Raw genomic sequence first — 15,154 nt, 5'->3', positions numbered from 1 at the left:
TCCCAAAGCCTGATCTCAGCTGCTGGTCCCGATCCCCTCCAGACGTGGCCCCACAGTGCTGCAAAGCCCTAACGCAGAGGACTGATTTAAGGAAGGGAGTGGCAACCCAAATTTAGAATTTCCTGCTGTTTAATACCAAGAATTGATCTGCTTTCTGATTAAGGAGGAAGAGGTGCTGAGAAGAGGAAAAAAAAAAAAAAAAAAAAGCGGAAGCAGGGGGGTGCGGGTGGCTTTCCAAATCTCTGCTGGCGTCAGGGCCCGGCACGGGGGTGCTTGTGGTGTGGTGGCTCCCTGGAGCCATGGGGGCCTGCAGACCCCTCTGAGCCCGCTCGGATGGGCTGTGGGCTTGTGTCCTGGGTCTGCAGCCCTCCTCGGCGGCAGAAAACCGTGGGTCCAGCAGTCTGTTTGTGCCTTGAGATAGTTTGTTGGTTTTTTTTTAACTTCCCGTCTCTCAGAAGCAGACTGCCGAGCCACCGAGCTGCTGAGTAAACTCCCTGGATGTGCGAGAAAAGGTTTTCCAGCAGAGCTAGGTCACTGTAGTTTTACTGGCAAAGCCTCTTAAGCATAAATGAAGATTATACTGGTGAAAGCTTATGCTGGTACAGTTTATTCTGGTACAAATGAGCTATGCTGGGAAAAAAACACCTCCGCGCTGTTGTAATTGTTTCTGCTCTGGGACATTTTGTGGTTTAGAAACGTTAAAATCACAGCCCTCCTTGATAGTGCCCTATCAGCAAAAGCTGTTATTAGCTGAGGGGCTGCTGCAGGCCTACCCCGGCCAAACAGCAACACTTGAAGAGTCCCGGGCACTGGTTGATAAAATGCAACAGGAAAGTATTGCGAGGACTGGTGGCACGGTCGGATGCTCTCAACAGCTGCAGCTCCCAGGGGGTCTGACCTGCCTGTCGGGCTGCATCCAGGCGTGGGGGTTTGCTGGTCCAAGCTGGAGGTTTCTACCGTTGGACCCGAGAATGCCAAAGGGATGGAAAATAGCAGTGAAGCTTTGTTTGGTGCTGGTCTGAGTGTCTAAAGCAGCTGGATGACAGTGGCGACAAATGTTTTATAAAGATGTTTTCTTCCCTTATTGGAAATTAATAGTGAAGAAGTGTTGTGTATCACGAAGCCAGGAGGAGAAGAAAAAAAAATAATTACAGAGCAGGTTGATTCAGCAGTCAAGATGCTAGTTGGGGTCTTGCAATAGCCAGGATCTATTCCCAGCTTTGGCTCCAGTTTCCTGCATGACCTTGGTGAGGGTCACGTAAGCCTGTGCCCTACTTGTGCCGTCTGTCTGCTAGCGGGGCTGCTGCCTCGTCGGGGGCATTGCGGTCCCGTGCCTCGGTTTCCCAACCTGTGAAGCAGAGATGGTGGCATCCAAAGGAGATGTTGCAAAGCCAGATACCTGCTAAGGGGAAAGGGCAGCGAGGGGCACCCTGCCAGAAAAACAAGACCCAGGCTCTTTATCTCGAGGCCAGATCAAAACCCGCTGGCTCTAGTCTCTGCGATGGGTTTTCAGTGTTTCTCTGCCGCGGAGGAGGAGAGCTGAAAGCACGCACATGGCTCTGCACAGCCACCGCACTCCGTCGCTTCAGATGGATCATGTGGCCCTGCCCTAAATGTCTTCTTCTTTGGGAAAAATTCCCAGCCAAATTCTGTGGCTCGCGGGTTTCGTAGTTTAGAGAAAGAAAAGGAGCTTCATTGCAAATTCTTCAGCTGCTGAAGAGCTCTCCTTTCCGATCTCCCAACTGCCATGGGGCATCTTAGAAGATATATAGAGGTCGTTGTGTTTAAACAAAGGACACACAGAGAAAATAGCTGCAATTTATGGGTGCGGCAAGAGGGGAAATGCTTTGAGAACTTTTTTTTTTTTTTCTTTAATTTAGAAACAGGCACAGAGTTTATTTTGGTCAAAAGATAGTCACACACACCAGCTTTAAATGGCAAAACTACGCAAGAAAAAATGAATAGTCTCACACGGCTTGAACTGAAAACGTGTTTGGGAAAATACCTCCCCTGTTTGCTGCAGTCCAGGCAGTATCCATCAGTTTGGGGGTATATTTGTTTCTATTAAGATATTTTCTCAATTTAATCTTTTTTCCTTTCTAAATTAATTTTTTCTAGCGCTCCTTTAGCTTTCAAGGTCCTATAGGATGCTTGTGATGAGTGAGGAGGGCAGAATTCTCACATCCAGCTCCGGATCCCCATCTCTCCACCTCAAGTCATTATTTTCCCCAAATGCATCTTCCCTCAGGGAGCGTTACCCCTCAAGTGGGGGCTGGCAGCAGCTGCACTGAGTTGCTTCAGGTGGACTTTTGATTTTCCTAAGAAAAAAAAAAACACAACCTTTTTACATATTTGCTGGTTGGTTGGGGGTAAACGTTTCCCATTGCTGCAGCTCTTACAGTGGGGTTCTGGGCTGTGGAGGAGGAGGTGTTTGGGTGAGGAGTGGAAACATCCCGGTGTCCAAGGGGTTGCTTTGAAGCGGGCTTTGAGTCATGATGCTCTCAAGGAGTTCGGGTTTGGTTTAGATTTCAGAGCCAAGGGTTTTGGGTGAAAACACACCCAAATGTGTCCATGCCTGCACACACTTCTCCCCAACAGGCCTGTGCAGTGCAAGGTTACTCCTCCTCTCGCCTTCTTTCCTTTTCGTTGCTGTTGCCTGAATTATTTTCTCCAGACCAGCCCTACCACACACACGCAGTTCCTCACTGGGTGCTGAGGATTGCGTCTGCGGGGACAGCAAAGTGTGTAAACAGGACGGGTGAGGGGAGCTGGCTCGGGGGTGCGGGGTGCCCAGGGAGGGGGAGCTCCTGTGGTACCCAGAGGATGGGTATTTTGGGAGAGGTGTCAGCTCTGCAAGTGCTTTGCTTTCTGATGTGCTTGAGTAGGCACGGGCCGGTCGCCAGTAACCTGCCTGTGACCCCTCCTGCCTTAAATATTCAGGATCTTTTAAAAGGAAGGACTGTACTTCGCTGCCTTCCCTTGGCCAGCAGGTCAAGTGCCTGTTTCCCCTGGCCAGGGGATCCAGCGCATCCCTGGCAGGTCTCCGTGCATCACCATGGCTGACGGGTGTTTCTGGGGGTGCTGGCTGGGACCCCGTGCCCAGACACACAACTGCTGCAGGATGAGCTCCGGCTTTCCCCCCCCTGGACCTGGGATGGCGGCAGGGGCACAGCACAGCCACATCCCAGCTCGCCGGAGCACATCCCATCACCCAGCCCCGCTCCTCCTCCCGTGTAAAGACCAAAAAGCAGAGAGCCAGGCAGCACGGTCCTGCTGGGCTAAACCCCAGGGGCAGACTAAACCCCAGGGGCAGACTAAACCCCAGGGGCAGACTAAACCCCAGGAGCAGACCTCGAAGCCTCGAGGAATTTCCCGGGGTTCCTGTTGCACCACCCGCACGTCACTCGGCCACGGGTGACGTGGTGGCCGCCGGTTGTTTTCTATCAACATCCTGTGGGAGCCGATGCGAGGTCAGCCCCCGGGGATGCCTGGAGCACAGGGTCTGGGCGTGTGTCCCCTCTGCCTGTCCCCTCGCTGGTGCAGAAGGAGCTGGCAACATCCCAGCCCAGGAGCCTCATCCTCATTTTTGCATCCAAATCCCCATTTTTGCATCCAAACCTCCTCCCCTCTTCTACCCCCCCACCCCAGGGATCCCACTTTCAGATCTTGTGTGGGAATTTAAGGAATTATCTGTGCAGGGAGTTAGCCTCCTGGTGTGTGTAACCCTGCTATGCCTGCAGCAGGGAAGGTGCTTCAGGGGGGCGCTGGGGGCAGCTGGGCTGTGTGGGGGGGACACGTGTCACGGGGAGCTTGGGGTGTCAGGACAGCACGGCTGGCCATGGCAATGGCTCTGCGTGGGGGAAACCCTCGGGGGTCTCTGTGCCCCTCCAGCACCCTCGCGAGGCAGGGATGGGGCTGAATCAAGGCTGGAAGGAAGGTGCCAGGGCAGGAGGTGTGACCGTGTGGGGTGCAGTGGTGGGACTTGGGGTGCAGCAATGGGACTCTGGCTGCTGTGGTGGGACTCTGGGTGCAATGGTGGGACTTGGGGTGCAGTGGTGGGACTCTGGGTGGAATGGTGGGACTCTGGGTGCTGTGATGGGACTCTGGGTGCAATGATGGGACTCTGGGTGCGATGATGGGACTCTGGGTGCAGTGATGGGACTCTGGGTGCAGTGGTCGGACTCTGGGTGGAATGGTGGGACTCTGGGTGCAGCAGTGGGGTGCTGGCTGCATGACTGCAGGAGAGGCATCACTGCTTGGCTGGGCCTTCGCTTCCTCCTGCTGAGGCATCCCCTCCGGGATCAGTGATCTCCAGGGAAGGTTGCCGGGGCTGGGCTTGCTCTGGGTTCATCAAGCGTGTTATAACATTCCTATACTAATGCTCCGAAATCCTGGGGAGACAGCTGACCCCGTGCAGGTGATTGAAGACGCTATTTCCCAGAATTTAGTTAACTTCGGGCCCTGTAGCTGAAAGCAGTGGCTCCCAGACCTGCCTGTGAACAGCCCCTGCCTGTGAACAGCCTCTCTGGGGCCATGTTTGCTGGTGTGAACCGGGGGGTCCCAGCGAGTGTTGGGGTGAGCGATGGCGATGCCGTGGGGTCCCTGCCCACGCTGCCCATCCGCCCTTGCTGCCTTCTAGCAGCTCCTCCTTGCAGCCCGCCCGGGGGCCACGAGCCAGCCCCTTCCTCGCTCGGGATTGTTTTGCAAGCAGCGTGACAGGATGAGGAGGAAATGTGCCAGGAATGGCTACATGTCTCCTCTCGGGAGAACTGGAATCTATTTTTAACACACACACCCCCTTCCCGCCCCCCCCCCCCCCCCCCCTTTCTCCCGCTCCCCCAGGACAACGGAGCTGCTGGGGCGCAGGCAGACCCAGCCCATGTGCTGCTGCCTGCAGAAAGCTGCCCCCCGCTACCCGCCCAACAGACAGGCCTGTTCCTCCTCGCCGACACACTCAGACTTCCCCATCGCACGCTTGTGCCCTGGGCAGACACACAAACCCCCCCATGCAATGCTCAAAGACACGTTTTGGCCACCAAACCGCCCTCCCTGCCGCCGCAGCGGGCGGCCCCGCGGGCGCTGCTCCTCGGCGCTCCCCATGCATGGCCCAGCCCTGAGATGCTGTGATAAATTTGAATTATTCTGTAGCACGGAAGGGCATCTGTCCGCTCCCGTGATGGGGTTGCTGCCCGTGCATCAGCCGGAGCAGTGATGCTGCCTCTGTGGCAGAGTTTCGAGCTGGGATGCGGCGGTGGGCGAGATGGAGGAGGGCAGTGACGACGGGCTCGTGAGGTGGGAATGTTCTCGGCGGCTGTCTTAACACCAGCGTAGGCACTCCAGCAGAAGGGGGGTTTGAAAAATGGGGGGTGCATTGGGAATTTCGGGGGCAGGTTGAAAATCAGCCCCTCGGTGGGGCGAGGAGCGGGGGGCTGCTGCGTAGGTCTTGCTGTGGAGATGTGCCTGTCCTAGACAGGAGACTCAGCCCCGTTTCTCTCTTTCCTCTCTTAACAGATTTCTCCAACCAAGTCAATTCGACGTCCCTGAACTCTCCCACGAGCCGAGGGCCCATGGCCACCCCGTCCCTCCACCCGTCCATTGGGCCGGGCATCGGCTCTTCGCTGGGCTCCCCGGGCCAGCTCCACTCGCCCATCAGCACCCTGAGCTCGCCCATCAACGGCATGGGACCTCCGTTCTCCGTCATCAGCTCCCCCATGGGCCCACACTCAATGTCCGTCCCCTCCACCCCCAGCCTGGGATTCGGCACCAGCAGCCCGCAGGTAAGGGGAAGGTGGCAGGACGTTGCTGCTGCCTGTTGACTTGGGGAGAAGCCACCTCCCTGGGTTTGCTGATCCAGAACCGGCTCTGGGCTCCCCGCTGCAAGCCCTGGCTCGCTGGAGGCTGGGCTGGCTGGGCACGCACAAGGAAAACCCCATCACAAGCAGGTGCTGAAGGGAGAAATAAAGCAGAAACCCAAGGGGAAAACTAAGCCGGAGGCATCCTGCTCTTCTGGCCAGAGTTGGGGGGCTACAGCCACCTTTGGGGCTGCCCTCAGTGGGCTCCAAGGGACCAGCACAGCCGGGCTACGGCCATCCATCCCCTCCCATCGCTTGTCCCCACCCATCCTCCCCTGTTCATCCCCAAGGCTGGGGATGAAAGGGGAGCAGTGACTACCCCTGGGTCAGCCGGGGGCTGCTGTAGCTCTGGCAGGAGCCTGAGCCACCCTTGGACTGTCTGCACCCCATGTTCCTCGCCCAAGCAGTCCCATCCCCTCCCTGGGAAGCTGCACGTCCCCTCCGGGGCCAGCCCATGGTCCCCGTGGCGTGCGCCGAGGGGTCCCCTGCCCGCTGCCCCTTTCTCCTTGCAGGGGAAGGACTGGCATTCGCTGGCTGAAGATTATGTAAAAAACCTCCAACTACGGAGAGATAAGCTCTTTTTAAAAATAGCAAGATCGGGGCGCGCAGGCCAGCCCCTGCCACCTGTTGCTGGCTGCTCGCACGGTATATGTTTAGTAAAAGGGCAGATTAAGGAATTGGCCGCCACCTGCCACTCGCTGCGGGTTTATTTATTCCAGGCCTTCTCTGGGAGTCAAGCACCTGCCGGCACCTTTATTTTTAAATATTGGCCTGATTTATTTCCAGAGATAACAGGTCTTTCTACCCGGGGCTGGGGAGGGCTCTGCTGTGCTAAGTTCCAACCCTGGGGACCCCCAGGCACTTTCCCCAGCATCCCCATGTTGGCTGGAGGAGTGGCAGCTTTATTTGCCTTTTGAGAGGCTTCTCCAGGCAGGATCCAGCCCGTGACCCCCATAGATGTGTGGAGACCTGGGGCTGGGTCCCGCTCCCCAGTGCAGGAGATGTGTGGGGTGGACGTGCCACCTCCCGTCCCATGGCCAAGGGAAGAGGAACTGAAACGGCGCCTGGGAATGGGTGGTCAGAGCAAAATTAGCAGCGAGAGCACCAGAATGGTGGGGAAGCAGTGGGAAGGGGGGATGTGAAGCAATGCAGGGGTGAGCCGCAAGCCGGGGAGGAAACAGGGAAGGGGCGATGCAGCCCCAGCGTCAATTCTGAGGCGCGGTTGGGTTTAGGGGCCGGCGAGCTGGGGGAACTGAAATGAAACGCAGCCACAGGACAGAAAGGGGAATTGAGAGCGTGGTCAGATGGTGCCAGGGAGTGAGGTAGCAGCACGGCGGCTCCAGCCCTCTCGGCGCGGTGCAGGCGCCCGTCCTTTGCTCAGGGACTTGTCTTAAGTGGTTTTCCTAGAGGTGACAGTCAGGAGGTCTTCAGCCTAATGACTCCTGCCATCTGTTCCCTGTCTGGGCGCATTAGGTCCCTGTCCCCGTCCCTGCAGCGGGTGGAAGCGCCTACCTGGGCCCGCAGAGGAGCACAGGAGGAGGAGGAGGGTGCGGGAGGATGCTCGGAGGGGAGCGTGGCCCCCCGCATCACTGCACCGGTCGGCAAAGCGCCGGGGGTAATGAGGCGTGCGGCCCCCGTCGCCGGGCGGGGATGGCACTGATGGAAGGTGGTTTGAATCAGATGGCAGATGCCACTTGCCATCAGGCCATGCCTCGTCGCCTCTGGAAAAGCCAGCGGAGCAGAAGGGCACGGGGCGTGCGAGGTGCAGTGGGTCCCACAGGGTGGGTCCCTTCCACCCCAGCTCCTGCTGGCACCGGGGTGGGAAGGAGGCAGCAAGCTCCCAAAATCTGGGGTGCTTTCCCTCTCCAGTTTGGTCCAGTGGAGGTGAGGAACCAGCAGCCCTTGGTGCCAGTGCTGGAGGATGCTCAAAGCGCTCCCAGCACCCTCCTTCCAGCACTTTCCAGGACCTTGCATGGTTTCCAAATGAAGCCCCAAATTCCGGGCACGAGGCACAGTATCCCAGCCCCCAGGGAGCACCCAGACCCCCTCCAGGAGGAGATGCTGGCACCGAGCTGGGCCAGGGGTGAGATTTGCAGTGGTGAGCAAGGTCCTAGCCAGACTGGGAGGTTAGACCCAGCAGCTCTGCTGCTTCCTGGGATTTAGCACATATTTAAACCCTCTTACCTAAGAATTCTGGGAAGACAGGGAAAAAAAAAAAAGCAGGATTTTCAGTAAGAGCTGAAAGGGAGGGACTTTCCACGGGATTCTCAGGGTAGCACCGGCGCAGCCGCCCCAGGCATCACTGGCAGCAGCTCGGGGCGCCTGGGGGAGAGCGGGGAGAGATCAGACACGGGATTAGGCTTTTCCAGAGCCGCTCTCTGTCTTTGCACAATGCTCTTTGTGAGGGTGCCTGGGGGACCGGAGAAGGGGTTTGGTTTTTTTGGATGGGAGGAGGAATAAAGCTCTGCTTGCCAGAAGGGACAGGATTCGGTCCCCGGTGCAATGAACTGAACAAGGAAGGGAGAGGAGCCGAGGAGTCCCAGCGTCACGGGGGAAGCAGAGCCTGGTTCCTCCCTCGTCCTTTCTCACTTGCTGAGCTGGAGTTGTCCTGCCCCAGAGCAGAAGTGCTGTGCCAAGGCCGGGGGCTGCTGCCTCCCCTTCTGCCTGCTCCCTGCCTGCACGTGCTGCCGGTTTCGCTTGGCGGCCGCCAGCGGCGAGGGGAAGGCACGGGGCAGGCGCCGGGCTGGTGTGGGAACCCCGGGGTGCACGTGGTGCCTGGGCTGAGGTTTTGGGCCCGCGCTGTGAGAGGAACCGATGACTTCCCCCACCCCAGCCCGCGGCTGACTCAGCTCTGACTGGGGTGTCCTGCTGATGCACGGGACCCCCTCACCCTCCTGAGCTGGTGCAGGGGCTTGGCCCATCTTGCTCTGCCCATCACCGCCCCCCCCCAGCTGCCTCTGGGGGGCTGCTGGGGCTGGGAGAAGTGGTAGCGAAGGGCTTACCTTCAGCAGGTGGCCAATGGCCTCTGTCCTTGCTCCCATGTGGCAGCGTCACGAGCCGTAGCCACCGGCTGCACCTGGGAAATGGCTCCGTTTCCCGGGAGGTGCACTGGGGGCAATTGCTGGAGCCGGTGATCCCGGAGCCACGGAGGGATGTGCCTGGGGGCTCTGTGCCTGGGGACTCACAGATCCCAAAGAGAGATGCTTCTCCTTGGGAACCCACTCACCCCTTCCCTCTCGGCCCCATCGCAGTGTAACCAACCAGCAGCTCAAGCCCCTGAGCCTGTATCTCAGTGGCATCGGGTCCCGGCAGCCTCTGATTCATCAGCTGGCACAGGCAGGGCGGGAGAGGGAGGCAGATCCATCACATTTCTCCCGGGTGGGTTTACCTTGCTCTGTTCTGTGGTTGTTAGTCATCTGCCTGCCAAAGATTCCCCACCAGTCTGGAGGCTTTAAAGCCGGAGGAACGGCTGCGCTGCTCTAATTGACAGATCACAAGCCCTGGGACTTCCCTGAATTAATTTGTGACAAGTGCAATTGCTGAGTATCTCTATTAGGGCAGAGAAACACAACAAAACAAAGCACAAATCCTGCGTATTCAACCTGGATTTAGAAGTTGGCAGGGACGGAGGCTCTTGTGACAGTCCCTGGCAGGCTGGTCCCCAGGAGGGCAGCCACAGCAGTCCTGGCTGGTGCTGCATCCCGAGCTGACTGAGCCTGGCGCCCCTGTCCACACCCAGACCTCCCTGAACCTGCCCTGCACTGGGTCGGGATTGCTGTGAGCTTGTCTCTCTTATTAAGATGGGTCTGTCCTGCATGTCCATGCCTCAGTTTCTCTCTGTACACCGGGGAATAACAGCCCTGCCTTGCTACACAGGGAAATGTGGGAATCAACTCAGGAATCCTTCACTCAGTACCAGAGCTGGCAGGGCCATGCCAGCACCCAGCTCCCACCCAATTCTCTTCTTTCCTCGCTGTCTGTTGGGGACCGAGCTCACCGACAGGGAAGGAGCGGGGTGTGGACAGGCTGCTGGAAGACTGGGAGTTGCAGAGAAGTGTCCCACCCAAGCCAGCTCTGGAAAGCCAGTCCCCATTGCATCTGGGATCTATTTATTTACTGTGAAGCTTTCCTTTGGAAAGATAATGCTAAAAGGATGTCTATAAATTGCAGAACTAAAGCACGAGTGTCCTGGCCTTCATCATCCATGCAAGCACTCGCTCCCAGCCAGCAGCTCTCCTGCAAATCATCGCTGAAAATCACCTTCCCTCCCTTCATCCCGAGGCGGCCTGAAGCTGCCGTGGGGGCTGTGCCATGGGCAGGGGTCTGGCAGTGCAGGAGGAACTCGCTTTCCCCTTAAATCATGGAGGAGCATCCTTCATGGGGTGTCAGCCCTGCGTGGCTCCTGGCGGTGCACAGGGGACTGGCCACATCCCTGCTCCTTCTGCCCTGGTGCCAACAGTGAGGCCCGGTGGTATCCTGCTGCCAGCTCAGAGCCACACCAGCTTTCACACCAGGGCAGCAGATGAGCAACTGTGCCTTTGGTCTCTGGACTCATGTGTCCAAATCCTCCTCCTGGTTCAGTTTTGTGGGTGGGTGTTTTAAGTGGAAGCTCAGCCCCAACTTGGTGCTCCTGCCCCGTGTCTGAGTGCATCCGTGCTGCCTCGGCTCCCCGCTGAGCATTGTCCTTTTGTCTCAACAGCTCAACTCGCCCATGAACTCAGTCAGCTCAGAAGACATTAAGCCACCCCTGGGGCTCAATGGAGTCCTCAAAGTGCCAGCACATCCCTCAGGAACGATGGCCTCCTTCACCAAGCACATATGTGCCATCTGTGGGGACAGATCTTCAGGTAAGACTGGTGCCTGCCCCGGGGGGGCAGGGGTGCTCCCAGCAGTGTGCTGGGGCTGTGCTCACGTGTGGATGCCCTGGAGAGCGTGGTGAGGGTTTGCGTGGCTCCCCTGCTCCCTGCAGCACAGCCACTGCAGGGGGGGACTCGCCAGTGGGAGAGGAGCTGCCCATGCCCTCAGAGAAGGGCATGAAAAATCCCTTATTGAGCAGCCTCGCCCAGCCTGCCTGGTCTGGGGCAGGCTCTGAGCTGAGCCAGGAGACCCCGGGTCTTTGCTCAGCAGCGGTGTTACATCCTCAGCCCTGAGCAGCGCAGCCCCTCTGAAGACAAGGCAAGAGTGAGCGTCCCTCCCTCTGTCCATCCTTTGATCCTCAGTGGTATTGTCACGTAGTGCCAGATAAAAAGATGTGCTTCACATGGAGTCTCGCTGCTCCTGGGAGATAAAGATGTGCTAATTCCCTTTACTCTGATTCTGGTTTTAAAAGCTTTCAGCTCCAGAAGTGTTCTGGTCCACTAGTTTGTCCTTGGGGACACCTCCTGCGCCTGTTGGGCTCCAGGGCTGGAAGAAGAGGGTGGGCATGTGGGGCAGAGCAGGCTGGGCTCTGAGTCTGATGTGGGGAGTCTGATGGGTTGTGGGGGGCTCAGTCCCCCCCTCCCCATTTCACCACTGTGCTGCCTTGCCCCTGATGTATGGCTAAGAAATGGCGAGGGCTTTTCCTGGGTGTAAGGCAGGTTGTCACCCATGGAGGGCATCCTGATTTTAGAGGAGTCAAGTCAAGACGAAGCCGCTGCTCTTTAGCTCCTGCTCCCAGCTCTGAGAAACCGCAGCTTCCCCCCACCACGGCTGGGAGAGGCCCTGGGAAGACCCGATGGTCTTTGCGGTGAGGGAGAGCAAAGGGGCGGTGCTGGGGGCACCCGAGACACTCAGTGAGTCCCTTTAACCCGAGTCGCATCCCCCCCACAGGTAAACATTACGGGGTTTACAGCTGCGAGGGCTGCAAAGGCTTCTTCAAGCGCACGGTGCGGAAAGACCTCACCTACACGTGCCGCGACAACAAGGACTGCTTGATCGACAAGCGCCAGCGCAACCGCTGCCAGTACTGCCGCTACCAGAAGTGTCTGGCCATGGGGATGAAGCGAGAAGGTAAGGCAGAGCCTGGCCGGAGCACCCATGGGTGCTGCAGGTCCCTTTCCTTCTTTGGGAGGCTTCAGCAGGTTCCTGCCCGTCAGCAGTGTGGCAGCACCAGGGCACCAGAGCCAGCACGAGCCTCGCCAAGGGCTGCCTGCACCCGAGTGCCAAAAATATACGTGTCTCAGTTGTATTTTGCTTTTGCGCCACAGCCACGGCCTCTAATGGGCTCCAAAGCAGCGCTAAGTCCCAGAGTGGTACCCGGGTGATGGATGGTTGCATGTTAGTAAATGAGCCAGTGCCCAGAGGCAGCGAGCACAGCACCGGGGAGGAGCGGGGGCAGTGAAAGCAGACAGTGCTCACGAGGTCCTTTGCTGTCCTGGAACTTGCACTCCCCATTTTGCACCCGCTGCCTCGTGTTGGGAGCAGCGATGGCAAATACACGGAGCTCTTCCCTTTCCCCGCAGAGCCCCATCAAGCAAGAGGTGCGGAAGCTGTGGGGGCTGAGTGCATTTCGGGTGACAAATGCTGCCTCCTGGCCTGGCCCTTCTTTCTCCATGCAGCACGGGATTGTCGCATCCTGGAGAACTGGAGCTGATTAGGGGACACTGGCAAGATAAAGATCGTGATTAATTCGCTAGTTACTAATCGCCGTGCTGCCAGGGCAGTGAGAGGCTCCCACGTGTGTCCCAGCTGCATGCTGTTTGCAGTGCACACCTTGCTCAGGAGGGGCAGGGAAACCTGGTGAATTATTGTCCTTCTTGTCAGAGTCTGCTGCTCAGGCACCAGCACCGAGCACCGGCTGCTCTAACTCAGTAGCATTCCCTAGCAGTCGCAATAGTTGATTTTTTTTTTTCTCATTGGAAAGAAGAAAGAAATTCAGTCTCATAAAAGATATCTCTCCCCTTACTGGAATTTAAATTTAGGATGTAAAACTCCCCGGCAGTGCCTCTTTTAAATGCTGACTGGGTCTGTTTTAAACTGCTGGCAAAACAGGCTTTTACCAGACGTGACGTGAAAATGACCCCGTGGTGCTGCTCAGTTCTCTGCTGCCTTCTCCCTTTACATCTTCTGCTCCACTCTCACCTCCCTGACCCGCCGATAAACCCGTCCCTCCGCCGAGCAGCGCTCCAACCCGGGTCTGTTTGAAGAGCACTTAGTCTTGTCTGAAGTGCTCACGGAGCTGCACCCAGCGCTGAGCAGCCCCTGCCACGCTCGATTTACGGGGTTACCCAAGGACCCACGACACGCGGAGCCTTCAGTGTCAAAGCTGCCTCTGCTCCAGGTGTGGGGGGGATGGCAGCGGGCTGGGAGGTGAAGACACCCAGAGGACCTCCTTGGCCCTGCACAGCTTAACCCGTCAGTGCCCGGAAACAAAGCTTTCTGACCCACCAGACCTCTCATCTTAAATGGAGACGTTCAGAAAATGCCTCTAAAGATGAGTGGTACAGGGCAGGCGTGGTGCTTTGTGTGCGGGGGGCTGGTGTTGCCCTGGCATGATGGGCAGAGCTGGGGAATGTCCTGGATCCCATGGGAGGTGTGTGGCAGGAGGAGGAAGGTCTGATCTCCAGCCATGGGAGACTCGGGTGACTAAAAAAAAGCCAAGAAGTCTCCTGCGTGTTCAGCAGCAGCACTTTCTTCTCCGGGGAGGGATGCAGGTGTGGATAGGTGTGGAGCATCCCATTACCCTGGCTTTGCCTCCACCACCTCGCAGCAGCAGCTGGAGCCCCTCTTTCCTTTCAGACCCCTAGAACATCTCAGCCAGCGTCTGTAGGGAAGGGAACACCAGCAGTGATGCTTTAACTCCACAGCCTGCACTGACATCCTGTGCTCGGGTACCTGCTTCATGCCTACCGTTAGCGGTGATTGCATGGGCAGCATCACTAAAATTATAGGTCCATTAATTAATTTCTAAATGGTGGTGGAATTCCCCAGGGAGTGCGTACAGTATGAGGACTCTATTAATTCATCTTGATTAACATTATCACAATGAATACCAAATGAATTCATAACGATCAGCCAATTATTTAAAAGTGTGACAGATGGGATCTTCGTAACTCTAGAATTGCATTCAGGCGGCGCTGGCTGATCTTCCCATGCCGGCGCTGCATGAGGACAGCTTCAGAGAAGGGCAGAAAGCCAGTGCTTTGGCAGTCAGTGGGTGTTCAGGGTATAATCCCCACATAGGGAAGGCTGGAATAACCCCCCCCCCCGTCCCCAGATAAAGCTCGCTTGTTATAAATCTAAAAATTCACCGTGTCTTCTGGCAGGTTTGGAGATGTCCTAGTGTTGTTCTAGACCTGAAAGTCAGAAGTTAGGCCTCGCTGAGCTTTGGTTTTGAGCAGCTCTTGAGTTTCACATGGGATGTCTACCAGATTTGTCAAAAAAGAGTCTCCTTCCCGTTGCATCCCACCCAGCTCGCTGCTGCTGCCCATGCACTTTGCCAGCCAGGAGTCCTTACACCGGTCCTGCTGCCTCCCCATCATCTCTGATTTAGGGAACAGTTTTGGGCTAAATCCTGCATTCCTCATTCCTTTTGCCTAAATGCTCACAACATAGCCAGCTTTTTATCCTCTGGTGTAAACTGTTGCATATTTTAAGTAACAGAGCTGGGGTAATGGGCCTCATTTCCCTAAAAAATATCTTGCTCTGGAGACCTAATTTACAGCTACATAAAGGCATAGCAGATTCCTGCTGGGGAAGTATCTCTCCTGTAGCCCAAAGGTATTTGTATGTCATGAAAGTACAGTAAAACCCTCTAAATGAAGTACTGTAGCTCAGGTGAGAGAATAAGTGTTAAAGGCATCCTGCAAGGTGGTGAGAAGTGCTGCAACCTGCAGTGGTGCTGGGAAGAAGAGGGGTGAGGGCCATGTTTGTACCCAAAAAACCTGTGCCGGAAAGGTAAAAGGAAAGGGTCTCTTAGAAGTTGGCTTAAAGGAGCAAAATCAAGGCGACCCCTGGGACAGCTGATGGGGCTCTGGAAGGGTTTGATCCCGACACCTGGGGGGTCTCCGGGTGAACGTGCCAAGAGCAGACCCGGCGGGATGGACCTTGACCACGTGCTCCGGGAAGGAGCCTGGCCACAGCAGACGGAGCAGGGTGGCAAGAGGCAAGGGGTGGCCGTGGGCTACTGCTGGAAGGCCGGGGCATTGCTTCAGGGCTGCGAGGCTTGGCTTAAAGGGGTGAGAGCCTGCAGAAGCGGAAGATTCCTTCTGGTGCGTGCGTCTCTGCTTGCTGCTCCCTGTTAAAAACATTTAAGATCCTGACGCTGTGTTCATGGTGAATGAGCCTCATGGACTCTGAGGTATTGCAGCTATAATAAATAAGCA

The 15,154-nt window shown here is 56.9% G+C and overlaps 1 protein-coding gene across 5 annotated transcripts in view; it reads left to right on the top strand.

Annotated features, from left to right (window-relative positions):
- The window catches only part of RXRA (retinoid X receptor alpha), a 114,951-nt gene that overhangs the window by 69,578 nt on the left and 30,219 nt on the right, over positions 1 to 15,154 (top strand). For all 5 annotated transcript variants that reach the window (XM_074923763.1, XM_074923766.1, XM_074923764.1 and 2 more), the window contains exons 2-4: positions 5,512 to 5,777; positions 10,552 to 10,699; positions 11,661 to 11,840. In XM_074923763.1, coding sequence (XP_074779864.1) covers positions 5,512 to 5,777; positions 10,552 to 10,699; positions 11,661 to 11,840 — 594 coding nt within the window. The remainder of the gene's footprint in view (positions 1 to 5,511; positions 5,778 to 10,551; positions 10,700 to 11,660; positions 11,841 to 15,154) is intronic.

This window comes from Athene noctua, chromosome 20, assembly GCF_965140245.1.
Source record: "Athene noctua chromosome 20, bAthNoc1.hap1.1, whole genome shotgun sequence".
Lineage (NCBI taxonomy): Eukaryota > Metazoa > Chordata > Aves > Strigiformes > Strigidae > Athene > Athene noctua.
The sequence above is the reverse complement of the archived record's forward strand: the minus strand, read 5'-3'. Positions and strand labels throughout refer to the sequence as shown.